Below are 20,365 nucleotides of genomic sequence, written 5' to 3'. Positions count from 1 at the left end.
GGTCTCTTCCCCAAGAGGCGATAACTGTCCTTTTCAGGAACTGCATCCTCTGCTCTCCTGCTGGCTTCCAGGCCTGTTATCAAGGTCAAGTCACAACATAACCATCTTGGAACATGTCAAGCCTGAAGAGAGAGGAAAGAACCTATACACCAAAGGAGATGCAAAAATTAGCAGTAGATACTGACAGGGACTGTGGGAGTACTTTCTATTTGAGTGGATTCTGAGGGTGCTTGATCAAGAGGGCTGGAACATAAGACTGGATAAGGAAGGGTTTATTGACTTGAGAACAGCCTCACAGTATACAGGACATAACACCTGGCAAAGTGCCCAGTGAATGGTGTAAAGTTGCTGCTGGAGTGGCGCGTGAAAGTGTAGAAAAAGCAATCGCCCATCCTAAACAAGGTTGAAATTGCAGAATTTTTGTGAGAGACAGTAGAGGCCAAGGATTTAAAAGGCTCTGGGAAGTAGGCATGGTGGAATGGATATATTATGTGAAGCTCCATCAGAAAATTGTTCAATGGGACAGCCCATTCACCAAAGTCAACAGGAATGTGCTGGTGAGAGGGGCAGCAGTAGGGGATCAACTTATTCCCTTTTGCCTGAAGCTGTCCAGGCTCTAAAACTGAAAGTCTAGCATTCTGGAACTCCCTCAATCCTAGGCAAACTGACACAGTTAGTCACTCTAGACCAGCATCATTAAGTGTTGACATGATGGGTACATGAATAACGTGGCCACAGTGGGAGAGATGAAGGCCCTGTATGAACCCACCAGCATGGACTCTTACTTACCAACACCAGTCTAACTGATGCTTCCTCGGAATGTCCAGCCTATCATCAACAGAGACCAACATTCAACACACAGAACAGCCTTATTCCTCAAGGAGACCAACTGGCCACTTGGTAGCTACTTGACTACACTGGACCCCTTCCGTCCTGGAAGGACCAGCCATTTTTCCTCACTGGAATAGACATCTTTTCTGGATATGGGTTTGTCTTGCCTACTCAGAGGGTCTTATCTAGCAGCACTATTCAAGTTGTTGTGAACATCGTAACTGATATTCCTTATAATCAAGAGTAGAGTTTTGTGTGTGTGTGTTTTCCTGGAGATAGTTTTTTTTAATTTTATCTTATTTTTATTTATTTATTTATTTTCAGATGTACATCCTAATATATTTCGAATTCTGTGTAGATTACATCATGTTCACCACCCGAAAACTAATTATAGTCCATCCCCTCACATGTGAGCCTAATCACCCTCCCCCCTCCCCCCTTCCCCTATGGTAACCACCAATCCAATCTCCAATGCTATGTGTTTGTTTGTCATTGTTTTTATCTTCTACTTATGAGTGAGATCATATGGTATTTGACTTTCTCCCTCTGACTTATTTCACTCAGCATAATACCCTCAAGGTCCATCCATGTTGTCACAAATGGCCGGATTTAATCATTTCTTATGGCTGAGTAGCAGTCCATTGCGTATACATACCACATCTTTTTTATCCATTTGTCCCTTGATGGGCACCTAGGTTGCCTCCAAGTCTTGGCTATTGTGAATAATGCTGCAATGAACATAGAGGTGCAAGTATCTTTATGCCTTTGTGTTTTCAAGTTCTTTGGATAAATACCCAGCAGTGAGATACTTCTTTAACAACCGATTTCACTGTGATTGTTACAAGTCATTAAAAGTACCTTTTGTTGTCTTGTGTGTTCAGAAGTGAAATGAGCATGTCTGGAAATACCACTTGCCACTTATATTCACTTTTTTGTCATGTATAGAAAATATCCAGAGAAGTCACAGGTTTTTTTTTTGCCATGAAGTGTGTTCTTTTCAGGTTATGACTAAGTATAATTTGGGTGTGACATGAGGTTGACTTGTTTTTCCCACTGTCATATCTTTTGTATCTCTCTTTTTATTTTAAAACTTGAGCAGTAGGAGGATCATGCATTGGTATTTAAAATTGATATTAAAATTATATCAAAAACAGTATAAAAATCCCACAAACATTTGGACATGGTTTTTGCTCAGTGTTAAGAAAGTATTATTTAGAAGATTCTTTCTAATGTCATTAATGGCATGGCAGAGAGCAAAGATGGTGATAAAATAGAAGGAATTTTATTATAATCTTAAAGTCAGACATAATACCTCATCATATGTTGACTTGAATATGTAGTAATATTTTTAAAGCAGTTATTTTTGAAAAATATATAGCTGTGAAATGTAATTTAAGGGCTTTAGAACCTATTAAATTATGAGTATGGATTCCCATGGTGAGTGTTGTTTTTAATACCCTATTGGGAACCACCCTGGCTTCCTGCCACAGGCCTCTGGTAAAGAAGGGATTTCAGTGGTGAGGAGGGACAAGTCAAAGTGTCAAGGGAAAGGATAGACGAGTGAAAGAAACATGATCGGGATTTGATATTTGGTTGGATATAAGCTGTGAAGGAGAAATATTGTCAAAATTTCATGTCTAGAAAAATGATTGAAATGGAAATCAGTATTTTCACAGTGATGAAATCAATGAAGATTTTAATATTGAATTATTAGATTTTAGGACTGTGACAGGCACCCAGAATGTGGGGATGGAGCTTATGTGAAAAAGAAGGTAAATGTATGTATTTAAGGATCATCAAGCAGAATTTTAAGCTGTTAGACATGATCAGTTAGAAAATGAAAAGAGAGCAGAAAGAACAGAGGTCCAAACCTGCGTCTTGGAGAATAACTAAAATCCAGAAGTGGAGGAGGATGAAGCAGCAAATACCCTAGAGAAAAGTGGTCCACGAGCAGGCAATTGGAGAAAGGGGTAATCTACAATGTCACTGGAAAACAAAAAAAAGGAAGGGAGTGTTTCAATGTGACAGTTGTTAGTGTTGTCAAAATTATAGTGTTCTGAAAAACTGTATTGCAAAAAAAACTCATTGAAATATAACATTAATAAGGGGATGGACATAGGAGAGGTTCGTGTGTGTCCTTAGTAAATACAGACTTCAGGTCGGATGAGAAACTGCTATTTAAAAATTTGATACAGCATGGAGAAGCTGTGAATATCTGGGAATTGTCTTTCCCTACTGTGTGCACAGTGGATGAACAGCATAATTACTTTTATTTCAGGCAAATAAATTAGATATAATCAAGAAAAAAAACCCAAGTGTCAAGGGAGATAAAACTACATTAAGTATTGGTATAAAACGTTTTTTTTCATTTTTGTTTTTAGATGTTTTAAAGGAAACAACCTATATATGTTTAAAACAGAGTGATTAGACCATTATGAATTAGATGTAGAAAACTCCCACCAAGGGGAGGAAGTACCTAGAAATGTTTACTAACATCGCTATTGCTCTGGGATGGGTGTGTGTTTGGGAATACAATATAGATAATTAAGAAATTAGGCAGAAAGTCTAAGAAATAAGTGGTAGAAGGTGACAAAAGTCATACCAAACACAAAAATTATGCCAATACATATGAGTGGTTTCAACAGATGTAGTAAAAGGCAGACTCTTCTGATGGTTTAAAAAAGAAAACCCATTTGTTAGAAACATACATTATCAGATACACAACTGAAACAAAAAGAAAGTTAAAGACAAGAGGAAGAACAAATATAGCAGGCAAATCTATGGAGATGATACGGGTATTGGTCTAAAGCAGAGACATTACCAGGATATTGATAAAAAGTACATGAATATACAACAATTACATAAGTGAGAACAAGAATATAATAACAGTTATAGAAGAGATAGAAATGATAATATATAAAACTATACTAGAAATATTTAGTCTCAAGAAAATTTCTGAAAAAAATGCAAATTATTGAGGTTGATTCAAGAACTAGGAAACTTGGACAGAAAAATAATTGTGGAAGAAACATCATATAAAAAAAACTTTCCCAAAAGCATCTGGACTTGTAATATTTCAAGAAATAACTATTTCCTATACTATCTTAACTGCTCCCAAGTATAGAACATGCTAACATTTTTTCAGTGAATTTTATAATGCTGACATTAGCTTGGTTAATAAAGATCTTCATAGAATACTAAGAAATATACCAATCTAGCTCTGAGGAATTATTAACTATATTTGAATAAATTAACCTCTGCATCTATCTTTTCTAGAATAAACTGTATAGGGTTGCCTATGTAGTCCAAAAATAAAAAACACTTGTAATTTATGATGTTTGACCTTATGATCTTCAATTTGGGATTGGTATTTGAAAATGCTGTTTGTGTTTTACTTGTAACCTATGTAACATGTCCTACTAGATCTTTAGTCACTTAGAACTTTCATTGAACTTGGATTTTTCTTGTTTTGGCCCTGAAGATCTTCAAAGTAAATTTCTTGCTTTTGTTTTTTTGGTTTGTTGTTGTTGTTATTTTGAATAGATTAATTTTCCCATTTCTTTTTCTAAGTGTTCACTGCTAAATTCAAGACAATCTACTGATTCTTTCCCCAGCTTTATTGAGACATAATTGACACACAACATTGTATAAGTTTAATATGTATAATGTGATGATTTAATACACATACATATTGCAATATGGTACCACAATAAAGTTAGTTAACACATCCTTCACCTCACATAATTACCATTTTGTTGTTGTTATGAGAACATTAAAGCTCTATTCTCACAGCAGCTTTCAGGTATACAATACAATATTCTTAACTGTAGTCACCATGCTGTACATTAGATCCTGGAACTTATTCATCTTAAAACTGAAAATTTGTACCCTTTAACCAACATCTCCCCATTTCCCCCACCCCCCAGACTCTGGCAACCTAATGTACAGCATAGTGACCATAGTTAATAGTACTATATTGTATACTTGAAATTTTCTGAAAGAGTAAATGTTAAGTGTTTTCAGTACAAAAAAAGTATCTGTGAGATGATGGATAGGTTAATTAACTTAATGTGGTCATCATTTCACAATGTATATGTATTATCAAATAATCCTGTTGTATATTTTATATACTTTACGTAAATGTGGTATAATTTAAATATATACAATTATTTAACAATTATATCTCAATAAAGCTGGAAAAAAATGCTAGTATCATCTAAAACACTCTTACAGAAACACCCAAAATAGTGTCTGACCACGTATCTGGGCACGGGGACCCAGTCAAGATGACACATGAAATGGATTTCAAAAAGCAGACCCATAGTCACTCAGCTGGCAGGTTGTGGAGCTGGGACTCAAATGAATTCTAACTTCATATTGTTTACTTCTCCATTATGCTATACATGCCATCCAGAAAATGTGTGATTTGGTAGTGTAATCTTTTAAAAATATTTAAAAAGTTTGTTTGAACTTATATTCAATAATCCACTTGGTTCAAATAAGCATCAATGGCCAGGTTTTGTATTAGTGTTTTACTCTTCCACAAAACTGTGAAATATGTGGCTGTAGAGAGGTACGCGAACAGGGTTTGAGGTCACTTGGAACCACAAAAGCGCATCATAACATTCCTCTGACACAAATAACAATCCTCACTGTTGAAAGAGCATGTACTTGAGTTGTGTTTTTAGTAACACTGGAGCATTTCCGCTGATTCATCCTCATTTGTTTTCCAAGACTTTTGAACAAGAACATTTAATACTATGATAGTTGTCTGGGATTAGGAACAGTCTGTAGTCATGAAACAGGGAGCTCTCTCCAGCTTCCTTTGAAATCCAGTCTGTGTTTTTTAATATTATTTGTCCTACTCTAATCTGTTGATCTGATTTTTTCAGAGGCATCTAAATGAAAAGGAAATAAGGAATTTGGATCAAATAGGAGATGATGTAATCAGAGTATGTTGTTAAGTACTTAAGATGACCCAATGAAAGGCAATGTGAGGGCTAGGCTGTTTTTAGAGTAGTTTTCATGGAAAGCCAGGCGTGATGTTTGTGCTTTTGTTCCAGGAATAGTGTTCATTGCTTCAGACACAGTGGAAGAGAGGAACTGGAGCTGTGTCAGCCTTGAGCATGACTCCTCATCTAGAAGGGGCTCCTTGATGCTCCACCCTATTTCCCAGTTTCCCATCCAGACTCCCAGTAAAGCAAGAGGAGTTTTGAGTGGTGGAGGCCCAAGTAAAGGTTTGTGTTGGATCACCATGGTGGGGTATATGTTGGAGCCAGATTACGTTACCACTTTTAGTACCGTTTCAAGAAGAGCACTGACAGCAACCCTGAATGCTCTCTCCTTCTAGGACATTATCCCAGCAAGACAAGTGATAACAGTTTAATAAGTGGGAATCTTCAAGGTTGAGTAAAAACATTTAAGTTTTCAGAATGATTCATTTCACACTTTTCTGCCTTGGCCACTTAAAAAAACAAGCAAACAAAAAAGGCTTTATATGGAAAGGAGATTTGTATGGGACCTGAGGTAACTTTGTAGTTCCTGTATTTAATGACAGGGCTTACTCCTATCTCCTTCACTAAACTAACCCTAACTTTCATCATTGGAACTGGAATTATCTTTTCTCAGGGAGCTCCACTCATACATAATTCTCTAGGAAAGGGTTCCCACAAAGACAAAATACCTTATTTACTCCATGTCAAGCATACTTTAGGATTTGGAAGAATCACTTTTGGGGGAACCAGCATCTTGGCACCATGTGCCTAGAATCCATGGCCTGTACCACCCTAGTTACTGCCACTATTTCTTTTGGTTATGTTGCTTTCACTGGAGGAGATACTCAAAACTCCTCCAATCCTGGAAGCCAGTTTACCAGAGATTGGTAAGGGAAACTTTTCCTTGGGAAATCTAATGAACTTGAGAATTTTAAAGTCTTCTATCTCCAGGTTCCAAATAATGCAGATGGTCCTTAAAAGGGTAGCAGGAGAATTCCTCTGGATAATAGTGCCTAGCTGAATGCCAGAGTTTGCTGAAATGGCCCAGAGTGCAGAGGTGGTTTACTCTGTGAGGGCAGTGACCATATAACTCAGTTAAGGAGGTACTCAACCTAGTACTTCTTCTGTATCATGAGGTTACCCTAGTTGATCATTATAGCCCATGCAAAATATTCAACAGATTATGCAAGGATTTTCAGTGATCTGGCATGCTACATCACATCATCCAGTATGCCTAAACCCATAACACCTATTCAAGGTTGAAGACAGATTAGAATAATCTGAGGAACTGCTGAGTTTTTTGTTTTGTTTTTTTCTGATCCGAAAGCCTACATTTTATATTTGATTTTCTCCACTAACCGTTACCCTGCATGTCTCCAATACCCTCAGGAGGTTATTAGTCCCTGCACTGGCCCTCTGTCCATACCATCACCATCACCTTCAGTTTCCACAGAATTTAAGCTACATAATATTCAGCAATTTATTTAAGAAAAATACTTTTAGTTACTGTTCTCTGCCTAAACCTATTGATTAAGAGTTTCAGCTTGTAATTAGAAAAATCTCCTATTATATGTTTTCTGCCAACAACACAATTCAACCACAAGAAATTCTGCAACTACAGAAGAATTCTCTTTTACTAACTTCATCCAGAACTCAATATTCCTCTATCTTCTACCACATCTCCAAGGGCCCCTGAGTCTCTGGTAGCTTTTATTTTTTTAATAGACTTTATATTCAGAGACATTTTAGGTTTATGGCAAAATTTAGCAGGAAGTAGAGAGCTCCCATATAACAACTACCTCCCTACACACACAGCCTCCCCCACTATCAGCATCCCAAACAAGAGCGGTACATTTGTTGCAAATGATGGACCTACACTGACACATCTTTATCACTCAAAGTCTGTAGTTTACATTAGGATTCACTCTCGGTACTGACATTCTGTGGGTTTTGACAACCATAATAGTATCATACAGAATAGTTTCACTGCCCTAATAATCCTTTATGCTTCACCTATTGATCTCTCCTTCTCCACAATCACTGACAACTACTGATCCTTTTACTGTTTCCATAGTTTAGCCTTTTCCAGAATGTCATATAGTTGAACTCATACAGTATGTAGCCTTTCAGATTGACTTCTTTCACTTAGTAATATGTATTTAAGTTTCCTCTGTGTCTTTTCATGGCTTAATAACTCATTTCTTGATATTGCTGAGTAATATTTCGTTGTCTGGATGTACCACAGTTTGTTTATCCATTCACCTACTGAAGGACATCTTGGTTGCTTCCAAGTTTTGGAAATTATGAATAAAGCTGTTATAAACATCCAAATGCATGTTTTTCTGTGGACATAAATTTTCAAATTATTTGGGTAGATATCAAGGAACACAGTTGCTGGATTGTGTGGTAAGAGTATGTTCAGTTTTGTAAGAAACCACCAAACTTTCTTCCAAAGTGGCTGTACCATTTTGCATTCCCCTGGTAGCTTTTTAGCACTTTGGAAATGTATTATAGGCCATACAGGAGTACCGCCAGCATAGTCTCTGGGGTACCAAGATCAGATGATATATTGACTGTGCACCATCCTTAGGGAAGACTACTGCATAGAATATACTGTCTGACTGTCCTTCTGACCTGTGCCAGGGTCTAGAAGTCTGCTGTACCCCTTTGAGGGGATGGCAACTGTTAATATTAATCTCTATCTTTCAGCTCCAATTGCCACATCTGTTGAAATCTCTTCTTTCTTCCTCAGTTCTGTCCTATGCCCAATTCACTAAGACCCCACTCTAGCTTATGCCTCCCTATCCCAGCCACATTAACCTGAGGGAGAAAACCCACATATGTGAGGGGGTTCCCAGCTAATCCCTGTGTTCTTGTACTGAGAAGTGTACAGGGTGGAGGAAGATATTATTGTAGTAACCTATCTCTCACCTTAGAAACGTAGCAAGCACATTTGAGGCTTTCAACAAATAAAACCCTGATAGTATCTTTAATTCTTCCATCCTAATTTTTGCAAATAATATTGTCACTCTATTAAAATCTGCCTCATTTTACCATAAAATGAGGCTTTGAATTTCCAAACTTTCCTTTGAATGTATTCTTTTTCAGTCTTTCCTTGTTTCCATCTAAGTGGATTTGTAATTAGATTCCCCTTTCCACTGCTAATATCTTCAGACTAAATATCTGTAAGATGACTTTTGATTTCACTTCTCTTCAATATATGACCTCAGCAATTCTAACTTTAGTTATAAATACCACAGTTTATGGGCAGGTGGTTTTTCAGTTACTGAGCCCAAAATGTAGCATCTGTATCCAAGCGTGGATTTCCCAGGCATGTACTTATGTGGAGTGTGTTAACATTCTCACTCACTGTTTCTTAGTCCTTTATTGGCCTGTGAGCTCCAGATCATTTCCATTAGTATATTTCTGGATCAGTGTGACATTTAGGATTTTTTCCCCTTCATTTAATTTAGTGACTTAGGGTGTGAGAGAAGCCCTTGAACATGGAAAACAGCAAACCAGTTTAAAAAGTTAGTTTACCAGTTAACTCTTGATTACTAATGGAAATGAAAGAACAGTCTTATATAGATAATTAAGCTCTATGAACCAAATATAATTTTTTTCTGAAATTCAAATTGCCTTATTTCTGTGAGCTTTTAAAAAGTATATATTGTACATGATTTTTAATTTTATCTCTATTGTCTCTCATTAGGCAAATTTGACAAGGAAGGATCTCAATCAGAAGAATATAGTCATGGATGTCTAACGTGGCCATTTGGAAATACTCAGATTTGTGAGGTCTATGGAGAAAGAGAAAGAAAGGATAGTTCTGGCAGATCAAATAAAAACAACGAAAAAAAGAGAATGGTAAGTGTTACAGGGCCATGATTTGCCTTTTGGCCTTATTTCCAAATATCTCTGTGGTTTGAGATGTGCATATTTAAGGAAATATGGAGGAAAGCTTTTGAGTTAGAGGAGCGCCTGCAGCTCTAGAGGTGGTGGTTGTCATGCATGAAGGACCTGCTGTACTGTATTTTGATGACTTCCAATGTAGGGAGAGAGGAGCTCTTCAGGAATGTTCAAGAACATGCAAAGCGGGACCAGGTCAGAAAGCTGAGTAAAGGAAAGTGACCTGGGAGAAGCAGTTAGCAACTGAGAACCAAAGTTTCTTTCCTTTATAAGACTCATAATTAGCCTCTGTTAATTTATTCTTTCATTAATTATAACGTATATAGAATATTGTTCTAAATACTGTGGGGGATACAAAAATGAATAAAGTAGCCCTTAGCTTTATGGAACTTAAACTATTTGTAGAGATAATATATGTACATAAATACTGCAATACAGAGTAAAGTATGAGAAGTGCTTTAGAGAAAGAACAAAATATTTCAAAGAGGTTTGGGATGGAGAGTAATTTTATCTGGGACAATAGGAAAGTTCTTCTCAGCAGAGGTGATAGTTGAGCTAGATCTTGTAGGTTGAAGAGAACGTTGCATGACCAGAGGGGAGGATGTGTTCAGGAAATAGAGAGTAATATTCAGTGTTACAGGAGCACTGAGTATAAATGAAACAAAAATTCTATTGGTTGTTGGCAGATTGTGAAGGGCCTTAAAAGCTGTGGTAACACCAATTTAGACTCTATTTTTCAGGCAAAGAGGACAACAGTGAAGATTTGAGAGCATGGGAATAACATTGAATAGCATCACAATCTAGCTGCAGTTTGCTAAATGGATAGATTAGGAGAAGGATGAAGGTGGGGAGAGTGGTGGGAGTAGGTGAAATAATAACAGTAGGTGTTAATGATAGTGGATCATTATTCCAAAATGTGCTGTAAGCACTGTAGGTCATGACCCATTAGATTGTGAAATCAATTTAGTTGATGAGGCAAACATGTTTTAAAAATGAAATCGAATCGAATAGAAAATATTGGGTTTTATTACACTTAGTAAGATAAGTATTGTTTTGTGAAGCTTCATTTCAACTTTTAATATAAGTATATTTTATTAGGTACTTATGGAGCTGTGATGTAAAACATTTCTAACTGTAGATTGGGGTCAAGATAGAGAAACTCTACTAGCGGCTCTATTTATTAAAAGCTATCTTCATGGGAATGGTTATGGTAGTCTACGAATATACTCTAGTTTAGGCAAGGGCATGAGAGATCCTCCAAGCATACTGTGTGTGGGGAAGTCAATCTGTATTTGAAATGGCCACTGACTGAAGCATCAGTCATTTATTGTGCTATTTCTTTTAGGAACATGATAGTGAATGTTCAGTTTGATCAGGAGATTATAGTTTTGAATACTCAATGTCATAATTCTGAGGTATCTCTCATTTCTGAAAATGATCAAATTCTTTGAAAACAGTAGTTCTCAACAGGGGACAGGTTTACCCCTTAGGAAACATTTGCCAATGTCTGCAGATACGTTTGGTTATCAGAATTTGGGGGGAGGGAGTATGTTACAGGCATCTAGTAGGCAGAGGTCAGGGGCGCTGCTAAAAATTCTACAATTCAAAGAACAGCCTCTCGTAACAAAGAATTATCCAGGCCAAAATGTCAAAAGCACCAAGGCTGAGAAATCCTATTTCAGAGTGACTCAAACTAGTTATTTAAAAGAAATACAATTCTTTTTTGTGTGTCTGAGGAAGATTTTCCCTGAGCTAATAGCTGTTGCCAATCCTCCTCTTTTTATTTGCTTGAGGAAGATTAACCCTGAGCTAACATCTGTGCCAATCTTCCTCTACTTTGTATGTGGGATGCCGCCACAGCATGGCTGATGAGTGGAGTAGGTCGACACCCAGGATCTGAACCAGTGAACCCTGGGCCACAGAAGTGGAGCATGCTAACTTAACCTCTTGGCCACAGGGCTGGCCCCAGAAATGCAATTCTTAACAGCGGTTGAAAGAAAGATTCGTGCTATTGGCCTAAGACAGGCTCAGTGATATTATTTGTGAAGTGCTCTGATCACCAACTTTATTATTAAATTTAAAATGATTTATCAGTATTTGCTTACATGAGACCCAGAATAAAATGCACAAACAGGTTAGAAATACAAAGTTTAACTCTAAGATCATTTCTTGAATCTTAACATTAGAAGTCAGAATTTTATCCTACCACCAAAATATAGAATAATTTATATACCTATGTTTATTTTTGTATATGAAGAAGCAATTTTATATTGGAGTTCATAGAATTGCAGCCAGCTGCCTAAGTGAATCATATCACTTAAAATTCTTGTCTTAAGAGTTTCCTAATTTAAAACAGATTCAATAGAACTTGCTGAAATTTTTACAGATCTGATGATTCTATAAATATAGGCAATCATAAAGATACTTGTACGGAAAAGGGCATGTGAAATTGGTACCTGGGTTCTAGGCCCACTGGGGATACAAACTACCTACAGCTTGACCAAGTCGTTTACATTTCCTGGCTTCAGGTCTCTGAACTAGAAGTCTGTTGGCCCGCGTGACTTGCATAGTTTTTCCTAAGCTTTAAAATTCTATGAGTCTAAGATTATGGATCACTTTTTTGGTGAATAAATTGTAAATCTCTTTTGGATTATTTTAGGATTATTTTCATGACTTATCAATAGCACATGGGAGGAAATTATTATAAAGTAACTCAATTTTCCGATGGTTTCAATTATATTTGGAATACATGAGTAAATGACACCTCGCCCACAAACCTGATGTTTAGCCAGCATTGTCATGCACAGTAAGTTTCCACCAAGCCTTGATGTAATTGTATCATGGAATACATGAGCTTTACCCTTCTAATGTTTTCATGAGACACTTTACTTAGGGGTACATTTGCTCTTTCAGATCATATTGTTCATGTGTTTTGTGTAGTAGGTCCTCAAAACTTATATTTATTAAAAAAAAATTTTAAAACCAGTGTGTCATGGTTGCAGTGGTCAGACTACTGCCACAAACCTTATGAGATACTTGGCTGCAGCAATGCAAAGGAATAAATCTTTTCTTTCTATCTAGAAAGACAATGCTGGTTGATCCCTCAATGTATTAGCAAATTCTCAATTCTTTCCAGGCATTTAACCTTACAATGATAATGTACAAAGCTGCCTCCTCTTGGCCCAAGCATGTAGATACATCTATAAAATTTTAAATTTTTGTGCTATTGTTTTGGGACTGCTCATGAAATTACCATCACCTTCTCCCAAATTTTTGTAACAAAAATAGAATTTTGATTAGCTAATTACTATATGTACTCATTCATTACTTAGGCTTTCTCTGGTTATATCTGAGGGTAGGGATATCTGTGTGTGTTAAAAAATCACCAAAAAATTCTGGAGATTTCACAACAGAAAAAGGTTAGAAGATCTCTGGCTTGATTTATTCCCATACTTTGTTTCCTAAATGTAATTTTTTATGAGGATCTCTCCAATGGGTTTATAAGTAGAAAATGTATTTCTTATGGTGGGAAGTCTCTTTGGAAAACCTGGAAGAATACGGAAAAAGACAAAGTATTTGTGAACTCTGGAGAAATTATAGGAATTATATAAGTGTTTCTTGAACTCTTTAAGAGTTTAAAAAGTTTCTCACTTAAGGGGATGCTCCTCACAAAGACATTCTAAAAATCTCATGGATTATCCTCAAAAATTTGCATTGCTCCTCTTTTACATTCCAGTCTGCATGATTTCAAGAGCTGAGGATTTGCTGTATGTTTCAAGCCTGGCTCAACCGACTCACTGCGTTACAAACTTAAATCCCTTATAAATTGGCTATGGGTTATTGGTTGATTAAAGTAACTCAAATAAATCATGTCATTTAATCTCACTTCATTATACTAATTCTACTGAGTAGTTGGATTCTCATACATGTATGGCCTGCATACAGCTCTCAATGTTTAACTTTTATAGTGAATCAGAGGCCTGTTTTTGAAGCAATCCAGTTTCGGTAATAAGCCACGTTTGTGTAGACGCCAGGTTTGTTCTTTTGCCCACAGTTATCTCCCCAGCTCACAATTCCAATGAGATACCAGGTATCTGTAGGATCCTGTACAACTAAAGGTCCCCCAGAATCACCCTGAAAATAGAAAAAGAAATAGTAAAAGAAAATTAGCTAAATATAAAGTTTGTTATTTAGATATTCTGATGAACCACATATTTTATTGCTAGATAGTACGTGTATACATTACCAGTTATAGAATAATTAATTGAAATTATTAATTTCAAAAGTTGTAAATTAGATTTATAAAAGTGGATTTCAAAAGTTATAAAAGGCTTAAAGTCCAATTTCCACATTTTAAATTTTTGATTTTTCAGCCTCATAGATGTATAATTGACAAATAAAATTGTATATATTTAAAGTGTACAACGTGACAATTTGACATACGTATACTTTGTGAAATGATTACCACAATCCCAACACCTCACATAGTTACTCTGTGTGTGTCTGTGTGTCTGTGTGTGGTGAGAATGCTTAAGGTCTACTCTTAGCGAATTTCAAGTGTACAACACAGAAAGGCAAGCTGAAGTTGATTTTCTTCTGACTTCAGGTAGGGTGCTTGGTCTTCTGTTTTATCAGACAGACTAAGCCCCTCACTATGCACCCAAGTTACCATCGCTGTATTCCTGTCAGAACCCCTGTACCTGAGTCACTTCCTCGATAACTTCCCCAATTTTTCTACGACTAGAGCTTTATCTTATTTCTTACTTACAGTCATAGGGCAGGAATCTTACTTCTGCTCCCCAGTCCAGTAAAACCTCTTTATGACCACCAGTCCTTCTGAGGCTTATCGCTAACCTCACTGTTTGCCTAGACTCCCATATCCTGTCTGCTCCTAGACTCCTGTCACCACCTTCCATCTGTCTGTCATGGCACAGACCTCTCTTTGGATTCCCTGAATTCTAACTGCCTCCCTCCATATTCTTAGCAACTAAGGCTAGATATGTACCGGATTCTGCCCTTGCCCAGCCTATATGCTACAAAACTCCCTGCTCCTTTTCTGACAGAGGTTGTCCATGTTGTATAATTTGTGGGACCCTAAGCAGGGCTTCCCGCCACCTGATAACAGTACACTTCCCATCATTTCACCATGTAGAGGTAGAGTCACCTCCTTAGAGTTTTCAAGAATCTCACATTATAAAGCAAGTGCCTCCAGGAAGAAATACACTTTATACATCTGTCAGAAAATGTATGTGCAGGTAGACATTGGCCAACAGAGGAGGGCATTGGAGAGGGCACCAGGTATTCACAATCTGGCCTAACCCACCTTCTCAGCATTAACTGCTTCTCAGCCTTCATCCTCCTCCAACAGATTATTTGGGGTTCCGTCAAATATGAAATGTAATTTCATACCTTTATAATTTTGGCTATGCTCTTTTCTATAATTTTTTTTTATTATTCTATAACTGGATAAGAGCTATTTATCTTTAGGGCTCATTTAAGTCTCATCTCCTTGATACTTGCTCCAAGAATGTTCCCTTCGAGTTAAAAAATTTGCTCTCCATTAAATCACTTATAACATCACATCATAGTTCATTATCCATGATTGTTTTCTTTCTAGATGTGAGCTGTTTAAGGAAAGAGACTCTACTTTATGAACCTTTGGACTTCTGGTATTAAGGAAGTTTAATTTTATTGGTTAGTTTGTTTGATAGCATCAAAGAAACTCTTTGCTTATCTCATTTTGCTTAATAAAGCACTTAAAAATATGTTTGTGTTGTGAAATTTGCATTTAAAAATTTTTGAACTGACAAGATATCTGTGTTTTGTACTAATATAAAGAACAAAGAATATATCTTGAGCCAGATAAAAATGTTTTTTGTCAATGATATCAAAATAATCTCTCCACCTACCCTGCAAGCATCATAAATTCCTTCCAGATATCCAGCACAAAACATTCCAAATTTTATATCACTGCCATACACATGTGGTTGCTTGCACACATCATCACTTATGATTTTCAGTCTGGCTTCTCGAAGATTATTTTGGGATTCCCCTTAAGGAAAAACAAAGTGATTTTAGTGTTTACAATCAGCATCCTTAGCTAGAATGAAGTAAATGGACTTTTTTCTAATCTTTTTCATACTAAAATTGTCAATACAGAATGAAGTTAATGTAAACAGTTTCTAGAGATTTCTGTTTAAAATCTGGTGCATTTAAATGACAATTATTGGCCTTATCACATTTTTATAAACAACCTATACTAGCAAAAAAGACCCATTTTATTTCTTTTCCTGAAAAATGCTTGTACCTTTACTTTAAAAACAGTTTATGTATTTAAGAAGGCGTTTATTTATTTATTTATTTATTTATTTATTTATTTATGCTGAGGAAGATTCACCCTGAGCTAACATCTGTGCCAACCTTCCTCTATTTTGTGTGTGAGCCACCATCATAGCATGGCCGCTGATAAGTGGTGTAGGTCCGCGCCTGGGAACCGAACCTGGGTGGCCGACACGGAACCGAGCTGCTGAACTTAACCACTAGGCCACCAGGGCTGGCCCAGAAGCTTTATTTTTTAAAGTAAAGTTTGTATTTGTGGATTCTATGTTATTCTCAGGAACTTTGCAGGTCTAGATCGTTTTTTCCCTTGGCTTGATAAAACCATAATACTATGTATATTTACTTTTACCCTTTACATTTTATGAAGAACTTCCACACATGACATTTAAAAGCAATCATTTCATTTCTTATGTATTACAATTCTGGGACTCCTGATTATAAACTAGATCCTGAGTTGTAGAAACCAATATTACGGCAGGAAGACAACTGCCTATGGTGGAAATGAAGAATATTACAAGCATTCAGAGATTCTTTATATCAAACCATACACTGATCAGGAGACTGACACTGTAGTAGACAAAATTCTACGATGATCCCCAAGATTCCTATGTCATCTCCTTCCCTCCAAGTATGGGTGTGATCTGTGAATATGATTATGATTAGTTTATGTAGGACAGCACAGGTGAGGAAATTTTGCAGATGTAATTAAGATATAATCAGTCTGACAGTGAGTTCATCAAAAGGGATATTATCCAAGGTTGACCTGACCTAGTCAAATGAGCTCTTTTATTTTTATTATTTATTTGTTTACTTATTTATTTTGTGAGGAAGATTCACGCTGAGCTAACATCCATTGCCAATCCTCCTCTTTTTTTTGCCTAAGGAAGATTAGCCCTGAGCTAACATCTGTGCCAGTCTTCCTCCACTTTGTATGTGGGTTGCTGCCACTGCATGGCTGACGAGTGGAGTAGGTCTGCACCCCATATCCAAACCAGCAAAGCCTGGGCTGCCGAAGTGGAGTGCATGGAACTTTAACCACTTGGCCATGGGGCTGGCCCCCAAGTAAGCCCTTTTACAAAGGGCTTAGGCCTTCCCTGAGTTCAGAGACTTTTTCCTAACAGCGTTGAAGAAGCAAACTTCCACATGTTCTACAGCTGCAAGAAACTGAATTCCACCAACAACCAGTGAACTTTGAAGAGAACCCAGAGCTGCAGATGAGGCCACAAACCCAGCCAATATCTTGTTGTTATTTTGTGAGTCCCTGAGAAGAGGACACAACTAAGCTGTGTCTGGACTTCTGACCCACTGAAACTGTGAGATAATACATGGGTACTGGTTTTAAGCTGTTAAATTTGCAGTCATTTGTTATACAGCAGTAGAAAACTAATACAGACACCAATTTCTGTAGAATACCAATTCAGGATTTATTTCTGGAGAAGTTTTTGCTAAAATGTTTAAAAAGTGCTCAAATTATTCTGTTCTTTGAATACAATTGGTGTAATTTTTTTTTGCCTACTACTTTATCAGTTAACAAAATTCATGTCCAGTGCCAGGAAGGGTAAGGTGAAATCGACAATCTACAAATTGTAGGTGACAGTGTAAATTCATACCTTTTTCAGAAAACTAGTTGGAAAAAAGTTATGAACAGTATATCCCATAAATCCTGGCTATCTTTTAACTATTTCTCAACTGTGCGGGAACGCTTAGTGACATTTCTCACAAAGTATTGATTCTTTTCAAAGAATGAGCTTTTTATTTAATTGATTTTCTCAATTATTTTCTTGCTTTCAATTTTATTCATTTCTACTCTTATCTTTATTAGTTCCTTCCTTCTGCTTGTTTTATATTTATTTTTCTCTTCTGGTTTCTTGAATTAGCAACTTAGCTTATTGCTTTGAAACCTTTATTCTTTTCTAACGTCCACATTTGCTATAAATTTCCCTCTCTGCACTGTTTTAGCTGCATCCTACATATATTGATATGTTGTTTTTTCATTTTCATTCAGTTCTATGTATATTTAACTATTTCTTCAAGACTTCCTCTTTGACCTATGGATTATTTAGAAGTGTGTTGGTTAATTTCTAAGCATTTGGCGATTATCCTGTTATCTTGTTGTTACTGGTTTCTAGTTTGATTCCATTATGATCAGAGAGCATACAAAGTATGATTTCAGTTCCTTTAAATTTGTTGAGGATTGTTTTATGAAACTAGGTATGGTCTATCTTGGTGAATGTTCCATGGATGCTTGAAAAAAGTGGGTATTCTGTTGTTCAGTATAGTGTTCTGTACATGTCAGTTAGATTCTGTCACTATTCAAAAAGTGTTCCAGCAGATATATTTCTGTGTCAACCTCAAACTCCTGGCCAGAAATGATTCTTCCCAACAAGCTAAAGGGAATCTAAGATGCCCCTCCCAGCATCATGAAGCAGAGAATGCAAACTCGATCTTAGGAGAAAACCCATCAGAAAGTGTGGACATAGAGGTGTCAGGCTTACAGCTCTACTCAGCCACCTCTGGGATTACTAAGCTATTAGTAATAATTTCTGTGATTGGTAATATGCCCTTAAAGAAAGCAATAGAAGTCTCAGCATGTGTAATATGGAATGAAACCACATGGTACTTCTGGAGAAAGTCTAGAGGCCGTCGAGCCTATTCTCGGCCACATTAGTGAAAGGTATTCCTAGTTCTGTAGTGGAGACTGAGAATTAAAGGTTTATTCTTTAGAGCTTATTGTATGTAAATAAATTGTATAAAGATCTGTGAGTGGATTTTGTTATTCTCAGAAGGCAATGTCTTAACTTTTCAGTCCCAGAGTTAAAGAAGCTCTCTTGCTGTTGTTACATGTATGTACCTGGACCAGACTTTAGAATCCAGAGTGTCTCTGACTAAATATTCCCAAAAAACATTCAAAAATAAGGTCACTTGTATTTCTTTGGAAATTAAGTTAGTATATCAACTTAAGTCAATTTATAGAGGGCAAAGGAAGCTTTGTTATCAGAGACGATTTATCTCTACATAGTATTGTCATTCCTGATCACTAAATTAGTCTCTTTAGTTCTGAAACAGATTTTTCTGCAACTGGAGGTTGTAGCTGAGCCAAAGAAAAATTTGCAAGGTGATTCATGAAAGTGAAAATGAGTGATGGAGCAAACCAAAGGGAGGAGAAATGGAAAGGATAGAGAGAGGAGGCTCACAGAGATGGGGCTCAAAGTGAGGGAGTCTTGGAGTGAAGGTGTGATAAGCATTACAACATATCAGATGTATACCTGGCATTGCATAAAGAATGGCACATAAAAATAGATTTCAGTGTGGCTGAGGGAACATTTACTTCTTTAATGTCTTCCTCAAAGCTCACCCTTTTAATACTGCCTCTCCCTCATTCCATATGATTCTGACAAGGCTGCCAATCACACACCTTCCTTCTTGGTATGGGCATAGGAGGAGTATTTGAGTTAGCCAGTCAATCCAAGCACCCCTGGACACAAGCTGGACGCAAAGAGACCTTTTCAGGGATTAATGTAGATTCCGGCAAAGAGAGGGGCATATTCTTCCCTTGGCATCTGCTAGGTGGAGATGATGTAAACCCTGAGCTGCTGTTGGCCATCTTTGCCACTGTGAGGAGCTAGAATCCCTCTATATGAAGATGACCTAGGGGACAATAGAGCCAAGAAATGGAAAGATTCAGAGCTTCAGAGCCTGATGACATAATACGAACTCCTGAATCCAACTGTATCTGAAGCCAGACTCATCTCATCTCTTGACTTCCAAATTATAAGGGCCAAATTTGCCATTTTATTGTCACTTGCAAAACAAAAGCCCTAACAAATCCAACCAAGCTGTGTGGAAATGGCTGGCAAGATAATATTCGTGGAGATTAAATCACACTGCCCTAAATAGTGCTTAGTGCTCTATGATGCTTTTTGAGGTACCCACCACCATAGAAAAGTGCTCCAAACCCTGTGATATAGACAGTTGAATTTGGTTGGAAGGACGCAGAGGCTTCTGGCAAACAAACCCGGCGGACATCATCTGTAAAGGTGACTCTGGGAGAGAACTGCACAACAGCAATATCGCACTCTCTTGCTGGGGAGTGGTACCTCTCATGGACAATGATTCTTTTGATATTTCTTTTCATTAATGAAGGGTTGATTGTTGTTCCAAAGCTAACAGTCCATTCACGTGGATTTGCATTACTGGAAAAGGTTAGAAATGAACAGAATATATGAACTGCACTACAGTAATTGCACATAGGCTAATAATAGAGAAAACTCCATCCTAAAATTACTTCATTG

General features: G+C 37.0%; 1 protein-coding gene and 1 long non-coding RNA gene across 3 annotated transcripts in view; one reads left to right on the top strand and one right to left on the bottom strand.

The window, feature by feature from the left end:
• The first annotated feature begins 5,894 nt into the window (after window positions 1–5,894).
• Window positions 5,895–20,365, top strand: part of LOC139082305 (uncharacterized) — a 28,984-nt gene continuing 14,513 nt past the window's right edge. For both annotated transcript variants that reach the window (XR_011538176.1, XR_011538175.1), the window contains exons 1-2: window positions 5,895–6,068; window positions 9,538–9,692. This is a non-coding gene — a long non-coding RNA (uncharacterized lncRNA). The remainder of the gene's footprint in view (window positions 6,069–9,537; window positions 9,693–20,365) is intronic.
• Window positions 11,771–20,365, bottom strand: part of LOC103552784 (transmembrane serine protease 11A) — a 50,030-nt gene continuing 41,435 nt past the window's right edge. Inside the window, exons 7-9 of the mRNA XM_070612800.1 lie at window positions 20,007–20,266; window positions 15,644–15,786; window positions 11,771–13,868 (exon numbers count right to left, since the gene is read on the bottom strand). Coding sequence (XP_070468901.1) covers window positions 13,707–13,868; window positions 15,644–15,786; window positions 20,007–20,266 — 565 coding nt within the window. The 3' untranslated portion in view covers window positions 11,771–13,706. The remainder of the gene's footprint in view (window positions 13,869–15,643; window positions 15,787–20,006; window positions 20,267–20,365) is intronic.

Source organism: Equus przewalskii, chromosome 3 (genome assembly GCF_037783145.1).
Source record: "Equus przewalskii isolate Varuska chromosome 3, EquPr2, whole genome shotgun sequence".
In the NCBI taxonomy this organism is placed as follows: domain Eukaryota; kingdom Metazoa; phylum Chordata; class Mammalia; order Perissodactyla; family Equidae; genus Equus; species Equus przewalskii.
The sequence above is the reverse complement of the archived record's forward strand: the minus strand, read 5'-3'. Positions and strand labels throughout refer to the sequence as shown.